The sequence below is a fragment of the Plecotus auritus genome, assembly GCF_963455305.1.
Source record: "Plecotus auritus genome assembly, chromosome: 4".
In the NCBI taxonomy this organism is placed as follows: Eukaryota; Metazoa; Chordata; class Mammalia; order Chiroptera; family Vespertilionidae; genus Plecotus; species Plecotus auritus.
Window position 1 is genome coordinate 77,194,377 of NC_137775.1, and position 14,608 is coordinate 77,208,984.

At 38.0% G+C, this 14,608-nt stretch overlaps 1 protein-coding gene across 2 annotated transcripts in view; it reads left to right on the top strand.

The window, feature by feature from the left end:
* KHDRBS2 (KH RNA binding domain containing, signal transduction associated 2) overlaps positions 1-14,608 on the top strand; it is a 554,124-nt gene that overhangs the window by 497,033 nt on the left and 42,483 nt on the right. For both annotated transcript variants that reach the window (XM_080667042.1, XM_080667043.1), the window contains exon 7: positions 4,960-5,042. In XM_080667042.1, the coding sequence (XP_080523168.1) occupies positions 4,960-5,042 (83 nt within the window). The remainder of the gene's footprint in view (positions 1-4,959; positions 5,043-14,608) is intronic.

Genomic DNA, 14,608 nt, shown 5'->3' on the forward strand with positions numbered 1-14,608 from the left:
GCCCCCTAGCCGCCCAGGGCTGGTCCAAGGCACAGGCAAGCCTCGGGTGGCAGCTGCCCAGTCACCCAGGGCCGCCCAAGGCAACAGGTAACCAGGGCTGGCCAAGGCTTGCACTGCCAGCAGTGGCAGCAGCAGAGGTGTGATGGTGTGTCGCCTTCCCCTGATCACCGGGTCACCTCCTGCCCCTGAGGGCTCCCGGACTGTGAGAGGGGGCAGGCCGGACTGAGGGACACCCCCTCCAGTGCATGAATTTTCATGCACCAGGCCTCTAGTTATATATATGTTTGTATTGGTTTTTAGAGAGAGAGGAAAAAGAGAAGAAGAGAGAAACATTGATTGACTGCCTCCTGCACACCCACTCTGGGAATCCAGCCTGCAACCCAGGGATGTGCCCTGACTGGGAATCGAACCAGCAACCTCTCAGTGCATAGGACAACACTCGACTGACTGAGCCACACCAGCCAGGGCCCTACCTATTTCTTTAGCCCAACTGCCTACCATTTCTTAGGAATTCTGTGCTTTAGTTAGATCCAAATACTAGCACTTCACCAAACACAGTGCTTTCTTTCATTTTGCAGTGCATTCATACTCAATGTTCTTGGAAATTGATATACACTCACATTACCCACTTGTCCACCTAGAAAATATATATTTATGTACAAATAGCCATCTCAAATAAGGCCTTACAGGAGAAATTCTCCTTAAAACCATCAGACAGACTTAGATATTCCTTCCATTGTTCCCGAAGCACCAATTACATACTCTATTGAAACATTTTCCATTGGTTTTTCATTTTTCTAGTCCTCAGAGGGTCTCTTGTGGGCCAAGAGCAATGATGTACTAGAATTGATGTGTGCTGGCTCATGAGAACTTTTGTAATATTTTTAAGAATGTTGGCCCTGGCCTGGTGGCACAGTTGGTTGGAGCATTGTCCCTTGTGCCCAAAGCTTGCAGGTTCAATTCCTGGTCAGGGCACAACTAGATTGCTGGTTTAATCCCCAACTGGTATAGATGAAAGGCAACCAGTTGATGTGAGACATCAATGTTTATTTCTCTCTCTCTTTTTCTCTCTCTCTAAAATCAATAAGCACATCCTTGGGTGAGGATAAAAAAAAAGAATTTTGTTAATTGGTTGTTAAACATAGCTGTTATTAAAAATTAAATTACATTATATTAAAGACAAAACTAGTTAAAATTTAAAAACTCATCATTATACAATTATGAATTATAGTCTATACTCTAAATAACCAAAATGATATATAATGTGTTCTATTATTTATCTCTTTCCATATCTGTTTTTAAGAACATCATGGTAATAGCCTGAAATTAGCCATGGTAAGAGTATTTACAACACAGATATTGGAAATTCTAAAAGCCAGGACTTGACCTTTTGTTAAGATGATTATACATACTCAAGAAAACTATGTAGAAATGTTAATAACCCAGATTTATCTTAGAAGTGTGTTATGTCAATAACCTTTTCATTGTGAATTGAACACAAAATTAGGAAAATATTATTCTAGTGTGTGGAAACCATTTTCCAATTTAGAACAAAGTTCTTCCCATAACTGACAAATAAATAAAGTTCTGACATACATATTTGAGATTTACCTTTCATTTTACTTGCCAACATAAATGAAAATTTCAAAGATTCCTACATATTCTGTGAATTTTTTGTATAAGTGAGGAAGAAAAATATAATAGTCTTCCACAGACCAAATGAAAAAGCTATTCTGTATAAATAGAGACAATACTATATATTCATCATATGAAATATTTATCTTTCAGTGGTGATTGATTTCAGGCAATCCATATCTAGACTAGATGAGAAAATTTCCTTTGTGCTAATTAAAAATTCAATACATATTTTTTGAGTGAATACTATCAGGAATACACTATGCTAAGCACCACTCAAAAAATATGTATTGAATTTAAATTCTAAAAGGAGGCAAAGGTGTAGAAAAATACAGTATATGTTTGCACATTCTAAATACTGGTGAGAAAAGAACTCACAGGCTATTATAATTCACAAGGTAGAAAGTTACTATATGCTTAGAAGGAGCTGGAAAAACTTCCTGAAGGTGGTGTAATACAAAATGGCCTTTAAGTCAGTAGATTTTAATAGATGGAAATACCCCCTACATCAGAGCAAAAATATTAAGAGATGGAAATCATGAATGAAAAAATTGAAGTCAGACTCAGAAAGCCTTATATATAAATAATAACATTATGTAAAGGGTAGAACAGATGAAGTAATAAAAAAAATTTTAAGAATTTTCTTAATTTGGTGAAAAATATTACTCTTCAGATTAAATGAGCTCAAAAGTCTCAGTCAAAACTAATGTGGAAACTTACATCTTCACATTTTTGTTTATATTTATGAACAAGATAAAGAAAGAGATTTATAAGCCTCTTGTGGGGTGTATAGAAATCCTCCATTTCAGAGAAAGCAACACACCAGCAAAGGTCCAGAGGCAGAAAAACTAAAGTTTTTTTCAAAAGTCATCAAGATGAATGGCTAGGATTTAGAGTAAAGCCAATGGCTACAAAGAGAAGTAAAACTAAATAACACACAAAGGCACTGATAACTACAGTGTATAATTGTTAGCTTGCTTGTACATTCTGCAATGAAAATGCACATTAGCTTTGTTAGCATTAATTTAGTCAGGTAATCAAACTTACCTTACAACATTATTTTACTTATGAGATTTAAAAGCCACAGAATGCACAACAAACCAAAGTCTTTATTTTGCCTCTTCCTCTTCCTTCCTTTTTTTTTTTTTTTTTTTTTGAGCAATTTGACTATACCCATTTTGCAGGAAGTTGACTACAATTTAAGGGTCCTACATTTTATAGTTTTAATCTTAATTATTTATACTAATAAAAGGGTAATATGCTAATTAGACTGGGAGACCTTCTGGACGTCCTTCCAGACAAAGCCATGGTGGCAGGGCCAAGGCAGAGGAGGTTAGGGGTGATCAGGCCAGGAGGGGAAGGCAGTTGGGGGTGATCAGGCCAGCGGGGGGCAGATGGGGGCAAGCAGGCCAGCAGGGGGGGCAGTTGGGGGCAAGCAGGTTGGCAGGGGGACAGTTGGGGGCAATCAGGCTGGCAGGGGGGCAGTTGGGGGCAATCAGGCTGGCAGGGGGACAGTTGGGGGTGATCAGGCTGGCGGGGGGGGGCAGTTGGGAGTGAGCAGGCCAGTGGGGGGGGCAGTTTGGGGTAAGCAGGCCAGTGGTGGGGGGGCAGTTGGGGGTGAGCAGGCTGGCAGGGAGGGGGCAGTTGGGGGCAATCAGGCCAATGAGGGGGACAGATAGGGGCGAGCAGGCCGGCAAGGGGAGCAGTTGGGAGCGAGCAGGCTGGCAGGCAGAGTGGTTAGGGGTGATCAGGCAGGCAGGCAGGCAGCCAGGTGAGTGGTTAGGAGCCAGCAGTCCCAGATTGCGAGAGGGAAGTCAGATATCCCCCGAGGGGTCCCAGATTAGAGAGGGTGCAGGCCAGGCTGAGGGACACCCCCCACCATACACGAATTTCATGCACCGGGCCACTAGTCCTATATAATAAAAGGCTAATATGCAAATCGACCAAATGGCAGAACGACTGGTCGCAATGACATGCACTGACCACCAGGGGGCAGACACTCAATGCAGTAGCTGCCCCTGGTGGTTAGTGTGCTCCCAAAGGGAGAGTGTCGCTCAGCCAGAAGTCGGGCTCACAGCTGGCGAGTGCAGTGGAAGTGGCAGGAGCCTCTCCCGCCTCCGCGGCAGTCGGACATCTCCCAAGGGCTACCAGACTGCGAGAGGGCACAGGCTGAGCTGAGGGACCCTCCCCTTGAGTACACAAATTTTGTCACCAGGCCTCTAGTGATTACTATAAATGGAAGAAAAAAGCTCCTAATACAGTTGTAACAAAAATGTTAGCACTACTATTAGGTTATTACAATTGTTTTTATCTACCCATAATATTTTCAATAGAACAGTAGTTCTCAACCTTCCTAATGCCGCGACCCTTTAATACAGTTCCTCATGTTGTGGTGACCCCCAACCATAAAATTATTTCCGTTGCTACTTCATAACTGTAATTTTGCTACTGTTAATGAATTGTAATGTAAATATCTGTGTTTTCCAATGGTTTTAGGCTCTACAGCAGTGGTTCTCAACCTGTGGGTCATGACCCACAGGTTGAGAACTGCTAGCAGGGTCACCTAAGACCATTAGAAAACACAGATATTTACATTACGATTCATAACAGTTGCAAAATTACAGTTATGAAGTAGCAACGGAAATAATTTTATGGTTGGGGGTCACCACAACATGAGGAACTGTATTAAAGGATCGCGGCATTAGGAAGGTTGAGAACCACTGCAATAGAAAAACATATTTTGAATTTCTTAAATTGTCTTCATTCATATCAGTCAAAATTCTAAATAAATCATAGAATAGGTATTGCTACTTCAATGGTATACTGAGTTGAATTATTAAACACTAGAGACCCAGTACACAAATTCCTACATGGGTGGGGTCCCTTGGCCTGGCCGGTGATCAGGACTGATCGGGGAAGTCTTGGCCAGTCCTGATCGGGCCGATCGGGGCCAGCCGGCTAGCGGGAGGGATCACAGGAGGTTAGCCGGCCTCAGGAGGATGGCTGTGGGAGCACACTGACCACCAAGGGGCAACTCCTGCATTGAGCATCTGCCCCCTGGTGGTCAGTGCACATCATAGCGACCAGTTGACCAGTCAACCGGTCATAACGGTCACTTAGGCTTTTATATATATATATAGATTACTATGTAATCCATGAAATATTATTCAAAGTTATGGAAATTGTTAATCTAGTAAAAACATGATGCAGTGTAACTAACCAACATAAAAACTAAATCAAGGTAACATTATATAAAATCTCATTAAGGAAAAACAGATAATCATATTGATTGCTAATAGGTCTTTCTACCATTTTCTGCCTCAGGGGTATGATGATGGCTACGGGGGTGAATATGATGACCAGACTTATGAGACATATGATAGCAGCTATGCCACCCAAACGCAAAGGTAAGGCATTTGCTGTCTAAATAATCCTTCCTCAGGTTATTTCTAATCTTGTTATTTTGCTTCTTGTATCTGAATATCAGTTATGTTATGTGAGAGTTTCTGGTACTGTTTTTCTCCATTGTCTGTCTGAATTATGAAGTTGCTTACTAGACTGTGAGAGGTAAAAGATGCTTTCAAGTGTTAATAATGAAGTAGTAGTGTGTTATTTTCAGAACAGATAATTATCATAACCAATCAACTCATTATCAAGCCTGTGTTTAATGAAATTGTTATTTTTGAAGATTATTTTAGTGAACTCATAATTAAGATAACAATAAAAACAAGTTACTTGTTTGATGTAGCTATTTTTTCCTAAAATATAATTTTTATTTGACATACAAAAGATATAGGAAATGTTATTGGTGCTCTGAAAAGAGGAAAATTCATAAAATAACTTAATGAATCAAGAATTCCTCTCCTTAATGGGGTCACTAAATGATTATTGAATGTAACTTGTCAGATTGACTCAAAAATTTTGATATCAATGAACTTTTACTTTTTTAAAAGTTGGATTTATTTAGATGTTATTTACATACAGTATGTTTTGCCTGTTGTGGTACAGTTTGTCAAATGCAAACTACCGAAATTAAAATACAGGGCCTTTTAATCAATCCAAGATGTTTCCTTCCAGCTCTTTATAGTCAACTTTTCAACCCAGGCCTTGGAAACCATGACTTGTTTTCTGTTCCTACAGTTTTGCCTTTTCTAGAATGGCATATAAGTAATATAAAGCAATATAATGTGTGGCTATTTGAGTCTGGATTCTTCACTTAACATAATGTATTTGATATTTACTCATGTTGTATGTATCTGTGTTCTGATTCTTTTTGTTACTGTGTAGTATTTTGTTGTAAGGAGGTACTACAGTTTCTTCATTCACCAGTTAGAGAATATTTATTTCTATTTTTTGCAGTTATGTATAATGTATAAACTTGAAATAAAACATGCATTTTTAGAAAAATTATTCACTCACGTTTTCTTCTGAAAAAAATTATTTTACTTAGTTACAAATTTCATGAAAAAGTAGGAGTCCATATATAATTAGTTGATTCTCCTATTTGTGGTTTATAGAAACCAGTATAACTGATTGTCACAAAATCATTACAGACTTGATCATTTATTGATCAACTTTATTGGCACCCAAAGAAAGTTGTATGATTTATTAAGTAATATTTGGAGGAGAGAAGATGGCAAAGAAAGAAGCAACTGTAAGGTCATTATGGAGTGAAGGAAATCTACATGTATTGCACAAGTGTGTTTCATGGCCTGAGGGACAGCATAGTGAAAGGGGTGAAGGGAAATTCTATTTAAAGACAATACTATAGACAATTAGGAGAAAGATGAGTGAACTGATACCTTTAAAGCTAAGCATAACATAAGATATCATTATGGAAATGACCATCTTCAACTTTGAGTAATTGGTGAATTTATAGTAGGTTAAATAGAAAAGCCATCATGAACTAAGAGTGTTTACTGTGGGTAATATTTTAATTGTCCCACTTACATATTGAAAGACAGCACACTTATTTAGGATTGGGGAAAGTTTTGTGTCACATCACAGACAGTAAATAGAGTGGTATATGAAACTTGGCTACATATTTAAAACAACTGCTAATATTTTCAACTAGAAGCCCGTTGCATGAAGATTCGTGCAAGAATAGGCCTTCCTTCCCCTGGCTGCCAGCACCAGTTTTCCTCCGGCACCCGGGAGCCAGGCCTTCGCTCTGGCCGCCGCCTTCTGCCTTCGCTCTGGCCAGAGTCTGCGCTACGGCCGGAGCCTTCAGTCTGCGCTCCAGCTGGAGCGCCACTCCTGTAGCTCCCTCCGCCCCCCGCACTCCCCCTCATAGCAGGCATCCTGCCCTGCCCGGCCACTTCGCACCTGTGTATGCAAATTAACCCGCCATCTTTGTTGGGTTAATTTGCATACTCACATCCTGATTGGCTGGTGGGCATCGCAGAGGTATGGTCAATTTGCATATTTTTCTTTTATTAGTGTAGACGAGATTGTTATGTATATTAGTACATAAAAAATCCTATATAATAAAGAGGTAATATGCAAATTTACCATCACTCCAACACACAAGATGGCCACCACAAGATGGCCGGCAGGGGAGGGCAGTTGTGGGCGATCAGGCCAGCAGGGGAGGGCAGTTGGGGGCAACCAGGCCTGCAGGGGAGGGCAGTTAGGGGCGACTGGGCCAGCAGGGGAGGGCAGTCAGGGGCAATCGGGCCGGCAGGGGAGCAGTTAGGTGTCAATCAGGCTGGCAGGGGAGTGGTTAGGGGGTGATCAGGCTGGCAGGCAGAAGTGGTTAGGGGCAAACAGGCAGGCAGGGAGGCGAGCGGTTGGGATCCAGCAGTCCTGGATTGTGAGAGGGATGTCCCAGATTGGAGAGAATGCAGGCTGGGCTGAGGGACACACACATTCTTCCCCACACCCCCATGCACGAATTTTGTGCACTAGGCCTCTAGTAGTGATAATAATGTTCTTTAACTTGTTTCAGAAACTATTTGGTAGAAAACACAATTACCACACACTACAAACACAACCAGAACAGAGTAAAATAATTTCTTAATGTAGCTCTGCAGAGTTACATTCATCTTATAGAGATTTTGGAATAATCTTCTGGAAATTAGGAACTTTCTAAATCTTTCTTCCTGTTAAATTTAAATGGGCTTACCTGATGCTAAAAAAAAAGAAAGAAGAAAAAAAAATGAAAATTAAGATAATTTATCTTTGAATATTTAAAAAGTCAAATAATTGAACATAATTATGTTTAAAAAGTAATAGCAATATAGAATAATTTAGGGGAAAATGTATCTTGTTTTAATGAAGTATGATTTAAATGTCAAAGAACACTTTCTATGTCCTTCTACTACCTTCTTTTTTTTTTTCTTTTCTATCCAATTTTCTATGACTAAATTTTTCTTATCTTCCTAGGTCTAACTCAAAATCTAATTCTTACGAAAAGTCTTTCCTTAATCCTTTATTTAGGAATAACTTGTTTCTGAATTCCAAAAGCACATCTTTATTTCTCTATTGCACTATCTCTTTCTTACATTAGAATCATTTGTGTACATATCCCTTAAATTTATCCATCATTTATTTACAAACAATATGACTATTACTAATTGTCCAGAATCCTTGCTTGATCCATCCCTGTGTCCTTTCTGTATCTATCAAGACTTTCATGAGTTATATGTTGAATAGATGATTGTTGAACATGTGAATGTCAGCCCTAATGTATACCTACACTATGAAAATTCAAAACAAGAGCTTCATATCTCAAAGAGAATACACTATTCAGAATTGTATGTATCATATTTACTGACAAAATATTTATGTGTTTTGAGATATGTTAGGCTAAACAAGAAAGGATAAAGAAAGCAGGTCATGAATTTCATTGTAATGATACTAATATTCTGTATTATGATAAGTATAAAATAATGTTCTATATAATAATAAGTATAAAGTATCTATTTTAGTCAAGACATATTTTCAATACTAATATAGTGTATGGCACACTAGAGGTTCTTAGTAAAGATTTGTTGAATAAATAAAATAAAAATAAGTGAATGCATGAATGAATGAATGAAATTAACACTATAATTTCAGAAAACTGTGGAAAAATTCTTAACTATAATACCAATTTGTGATAAATATGGATAAGCACTGAGATATTTTATTACATAATGTATTTAATATCTACTTTTAGATTATTTCTTTTGATCCAACTATGCCAGCAGAAGGGAGATGAACAGTGCAGTTAAATCAGCATTTTTTATGTGTGCCAGAAAGTATACCATATAGTATACTTCTTTAAAAATGTTTAAATACATTTTAATATTTGCTCCTAATAATTTGTTGGAGGAGTCATTTGTAAGCTGTGTATATATTTAAATAAATATAAATAAAACAACTACTATAGGATAGTCAACTATTAAGAATTAAAAGTAAGAGAGAGCTGATTTTCTACAGGAATTGTTTCTTTTCAAATCGTAGCTCATTAATTGGACTTTAAAAGGTATGATTTGGATTTATGGAGGAAAATGGAGAAAGTTTCTAAATAAGTGGAATAAAGAGGACTACATGAGGTTAAAGTTTCTCCATCATTTACAAGCAATATGACTATTATTTTAGTATTGTCATGGTCAAAATCAGAAGAAAAGCTAATTTAGAATCTTGAAGGTAAGACAATAGATTATGAGTGACTTAACAGAACTAAAAGACAAAAATCCTTAAAGAAAATGGTCTTTAATTGACTAGTCAGCACAGGTGAATACAGCATTTGTGGAGATTATAAAGTAGAATCTGGGAGGTACCTAAATGCAATAATTATATCATATTTAATAGAGAGTCTAAGGGAAGTTCACAAGGTATGTGCACTACAAAGGTTCACCTGGAGTTCAGAAACTATAACAATTTTAATTAATCTCCACTTTTCTTGTAAGGTGTCTTTAGTTCTGGAAAATTTCAAATGGAACAGAAAAGGAATTTCACTGAAGATTCTAAGAGCCAGCTCAACTAAATGACAGGAAGGACTAGTCTCTAACCATCATTTCCTTTTGCTCTGTGTCTTTGAGGGGGAAAAGTAAGGCAATAGATTGATGAGTTTATTATACAAGCTTCAAATTGCAGGACTAGAATTGCAGTTTCCAGAGGAACTCAATTACTTGAAGTATTTGCCTCAAGACAAGTTACATCCTGTGATTTACACCTTTAATTGGACCAAATATTAAATTCTATTCATGTTCTGATACCCCATTTTTAATGTACTCTTCAAAGTTATAACGTTTTCAGAGATCAGTCTAAAATTATGCAAATTCACAAGGTTTTACAACCAATTGGTTTTTATCAATGCCCAGATTTTAAGCAAGAATCTATACTAAACCAAATCATAGATGTAGAAAAGAATAACTTTCATGTACAGTACTTATAAACAAATAATAATAATGTAAATGAAAGGCAAAAGATCAATTCTGACCTAACAGTAATTTAAATTGAATGTTAAATGTTGATCATTTATAGTTCTCCAGTATAAATTTTTTAGCTACAGGTTGATGATGTAATAAGCAAAATATCAAAATGAAAGTGTTTACTTTCCTTGAAGCATGAATCAGGTGAGATACTCACACAACCTAGGAAGGGAATCCTCTTTTCTATAGATTAATAAAGGAAGGTGCCAAGAGTGCAAAGATACATCTCTCTCTGATATATAAAACAGAAGTTCCCAGATTTTCAAGATGAAGCCCCTTTTTGTACTTTTCTTTATATATATATATATATTTCAGAGAGGAAGGAAGAGGGAGAGAGTGATAGAAACATCAATGAAGAGAGAGAATCATTGATTGGCTGCCTCCTGCACAACCCACACTGGGGATCGAGCCCACAACCCGGGCATGTGCCCTTGACCAGAATCGAACCTGAGACCCTTCAGTCCACAGGCTGATGCTCTATCCACTGCCCAAACCAGCTAGGGCTGAAGACCTTTTTGAATATCTGTCTACACACTAGGGCCTACACAGCAAGAGGGGAAATGAGACTTTTAAATTAGGATAATCTGGAGAGAGTTTAGTAAGACTATTTTCAGTGGCAGAGTATAGTGGAACCACAGGAACAATGTATTCCTCTGGGGCTAGTTTCCCCGGGACAAGGTGTTTGCCACCAAAACTAAGAGTGAAAGGCAGACACAGAAAGCTGTGAGAGAGGTGTCCTGTCCAGAGATTCAGAATGGCTGCCGTGGCCATCCCACAAGTAGGACACTCCAGGGAGTCGATACCCAGACCTCACTCAACTCTCCTTTGTCTCTTCCCATTGCTCCCATTGACTGAACTCATTCAGAGGCAGAGGACAAGAGACCCAGTAGATGGAGTCGCCATTAGTTATCCCAGGGTTTAGGGCAGATTGGAGAGAAGAGTAGAAATGGGGAGGTAGATGGAAGAGAAACAGCCCAACATCCAAAGTTTTTATCATACCCCCAGCAACTACTCATGGACATATTAGTCTCAGTTACCTGAAGATATAAATTATGACATGGAATTGCTATGAAATCAGTAATGCTTTGAAATGAATTTGTGTTTTATTAATGAGAAAGTATCTATCTACTAAAAAAATAAAAGTCAGAATATATAGTGAACAAATGGGCTCTTGGATCCCCTGGCACAACTTCTTAACCTTTGAGAGTTAGATCTCACACAACAGGAACCACTGCTTTGTTGCTTAGAGGCTAGTTGGAACTAATGATTCACAATAACTAACGTTAGCTTTGTGCTAGCTGCTATGCTGATTCTTTAGGCCACTTTATCTCATTTAATCCTTGCAACAACATCTAAAATGGAGAAAAAATTGAAGCTTAAAATATATTAACTTTCCCAAGTTCATTCAAGTAGTAGGTTGGGTTCAAAATCATATCTGCTGACTCCAGAGGCCTCAGACATAAAGATTAATAAGTACTGTTTGAAATTTAAGTCAATTCATTGGTTTAACATGTTTCTGTTATGCACCTGAACAAGCCAGAGAGAATATGCATTTAATATACTAAGAATATAACAATTTATTTGCATGCTTTGCAAAAGGCTCTTACTAAAGGGTGTTTATGCAAAAAAATAATTATTTACATTAATTATTGTTTTTAGGCTAGAAGTTTAATGTGATACTAAGAATCTACAGAAATCTTTTGATGAAAACTTAAGTGTAAGGCACTGCAGTTACCCAGTAATTTAATAAAAGTTACAGTATTAAGTATATAACAGCTTGCCCTACTCATTTAAGTGGCAGTATTTGCTATAAAGTGACTCACCCTCATTTTGTAATTCAATTCTCTTAAGTCTCAAAATATCATCAACAATGAGATTAAATTTATAGATGGTTATTGAATTTGAGATATTTCCCACAGTTACTCCACAAGTTAGCTGTATTTTCATGCCATTTACAGATCTCTGCGTGCATAAAAACAGTGGATCTGGTATTGTTTAAAATTATCTCAACAGAATGAGAATCCGACTCTAGGTACACCCTATATTTGTTGCTGTGGTTCTCATCTGACATTTATTTTAGGCATATAGGATAACTGTTGTTAGTTTTAGGTAAGAAACTATATTTCATCAAATTGTTCATTATGTATTAATTGTATTTGATTTTTTTACTAATTTATGGTTAATTTTGATGATAACTAAACCACATGCCTTAATAGTCACTTTTATATTTAAAATTTAACATTATAGTACTTTTTATAAGACTCTAATGAGAAGAGTTAGAAAAACCATTTTTGAATGACGAGTCTCCCAAGAGAACTTAATTAAAGTGTCCCAGTTAGTAGCTGAAACCTGCTTAATCATTTATCAAGATCAGGACATGTCAGCATATCAGTCATTTCTCCTCAGCAGATTAGTTTAGAACTGGAGATAGCCCTCAACAAGGAACAGTAAGGTATTTGGCAAAACATTGACTGGATGTTTCATATTCAGAATTGTCTGTTTTAGAAAGGCAATGCCATACATATATATTACATATTACCTACAGTAGTATGTAATATATAAAATAATCTGGACCAAAATATATATATTAATATAATTGTATTGAAATATAAGAATAAATACACTAAGTAGATGTACATAGCTATAAACAGCTTCTAATCACTTCAGATCAGAGTTTTGTTGCCTTATGATTTCAAACACCCAACTAAAAAAAACAATTTTGGTTTTGAGCTTTTGGACTTGGTATCCAAATATAAGTTATAGTAGACTTGTATTATATAAAATTCAGTTAGATCTGAGTTATAGATGATGTGTGAAAGAAACAAGAGAGATGTTTAAAGGGTTAGGCCAGGAACACTTAACCAATACTCAAGGTAATAAGTGTTTAATAGTAATAGCTGCAATGCAGAGTAGTTATATGCAGATGCCTACATTATCAAATAAAGTGAATAGTTTTATCCTCATGTTACAAATAAAGAAACTAGGATTCAAAATGTTTACCTGGCCCAGGACTTTATAGCTTACTAGGTAAAAGGTAAAAGCTTTGAACTGATTCCTGTCCAATGCCAAAAACTGGACTCTGTACTAATAACATATTGCTTCCCAAACACTTTATTTTTTAACATTTCACCTTATTAGGCAACTCTTAAAGTGAAGTAAGTGAAGTAACATCTTTGTTCTTATAATCTCTCTCTCTCTCTCTCTCTCTCTCTCTCTCTCTCTCTCTCTCTCTCTATATATATATATATATATATATATATATATATATATGTAACTAATCCACTTTGTGAAACTACGCATAATACATCTAGCTTTCTTCCACATACCAGTCTTTCTTTATGAAGATAATGTCCTTCAATCATTACCCATTCAGAGTTTGAGTGCATTCTTAGCTATAACTCTTCACCTTTCTATGCCTTATGACTTTCAGTACCCCCCCCCCCAAGAAAGAGGCAGAATATGTTTTTCATGACTCCTCATACCATGTGCCTTGCTTTAGCTAATAGAACAATGCCACCTCTAAGCCTATACATGAAGAAGGCTATGTGTTTCCCACTCGCCCTCTTTCCAGAGAAGAGCTTCCCCAGGTAGCTACTGGCAAACCCCTGATCCGGGCTCCAAAACAAACACATCAGAGGGGCCAAGCGCAGCTCCAGCCATAGCTTAGAACAGAAACCCCAGCAAGCTCAGCCTAGATCAGGGAACCTCCAGCCAAACCAAAACACGTGACCTAAATAATCACTTGTTATACTAGAGGCCCAGTGCATGAAATTCGTGCACTTGGGGTGGGAGGTCCCTCAGCCCGGTCTGTGCCCTCTCACAGTCCAGGAGCCCCCACAGAGGGAGGCCCTGCCCACCTGCTGCAGCCTGCTGGCAGGTACCCTGGGCCTCCTTCTTTGGGGTGATTGTGGAGCCCCCCGGTTCATTGATCGCCCTGCGGGCCCATGGCCTGGGCCTCCCTCTGCAGGGCAATCATGGGGTGATGGCCAGGCACCTGACCAATCACATCGCACCCCCCTTGGCTGGCCTGGCGCCAGCGGGTGTCATAACGTGGTTGTCCGGATGGTCGTTCCGCTGTTTGGCCGTTTGGTTGATTTGCGTATTACGCTTTTATTATTATAGATGATGCTAATATTTTGTGATTGTTTGTCCCAGTAACAAACCAGTAACCAGGATGAAGGCCCAGATAGACATGGTTTTCCTCAACTTTTCTTGAAGTATCATGACCCCTATTTCACCATATACTAGTACCCTGATTGCTCTCTTCTACAACCATTTCAGTTGTCCAAGTGTGCATCTTAAGTTGTGGCACAGTGATCTTGAGGAACATTATATCAGCAGAGAGCTGACTGGTGCAAAGAAATAACATTGTAACATTTTGTGTTTCTTGCTTTAAAGCCCTTCAGCATCATCTGACCATGTGGTTTTCCTAAGTGGCTATGTAACATTATTGAGGTTTATTGGATTTGTTTTCAACTAAAAACCTAGGTTCTTTCTAAATGAACTGCTGTCAAGCCAGTTCTAACACCATCCTGCATCTTTGCAATTAATTT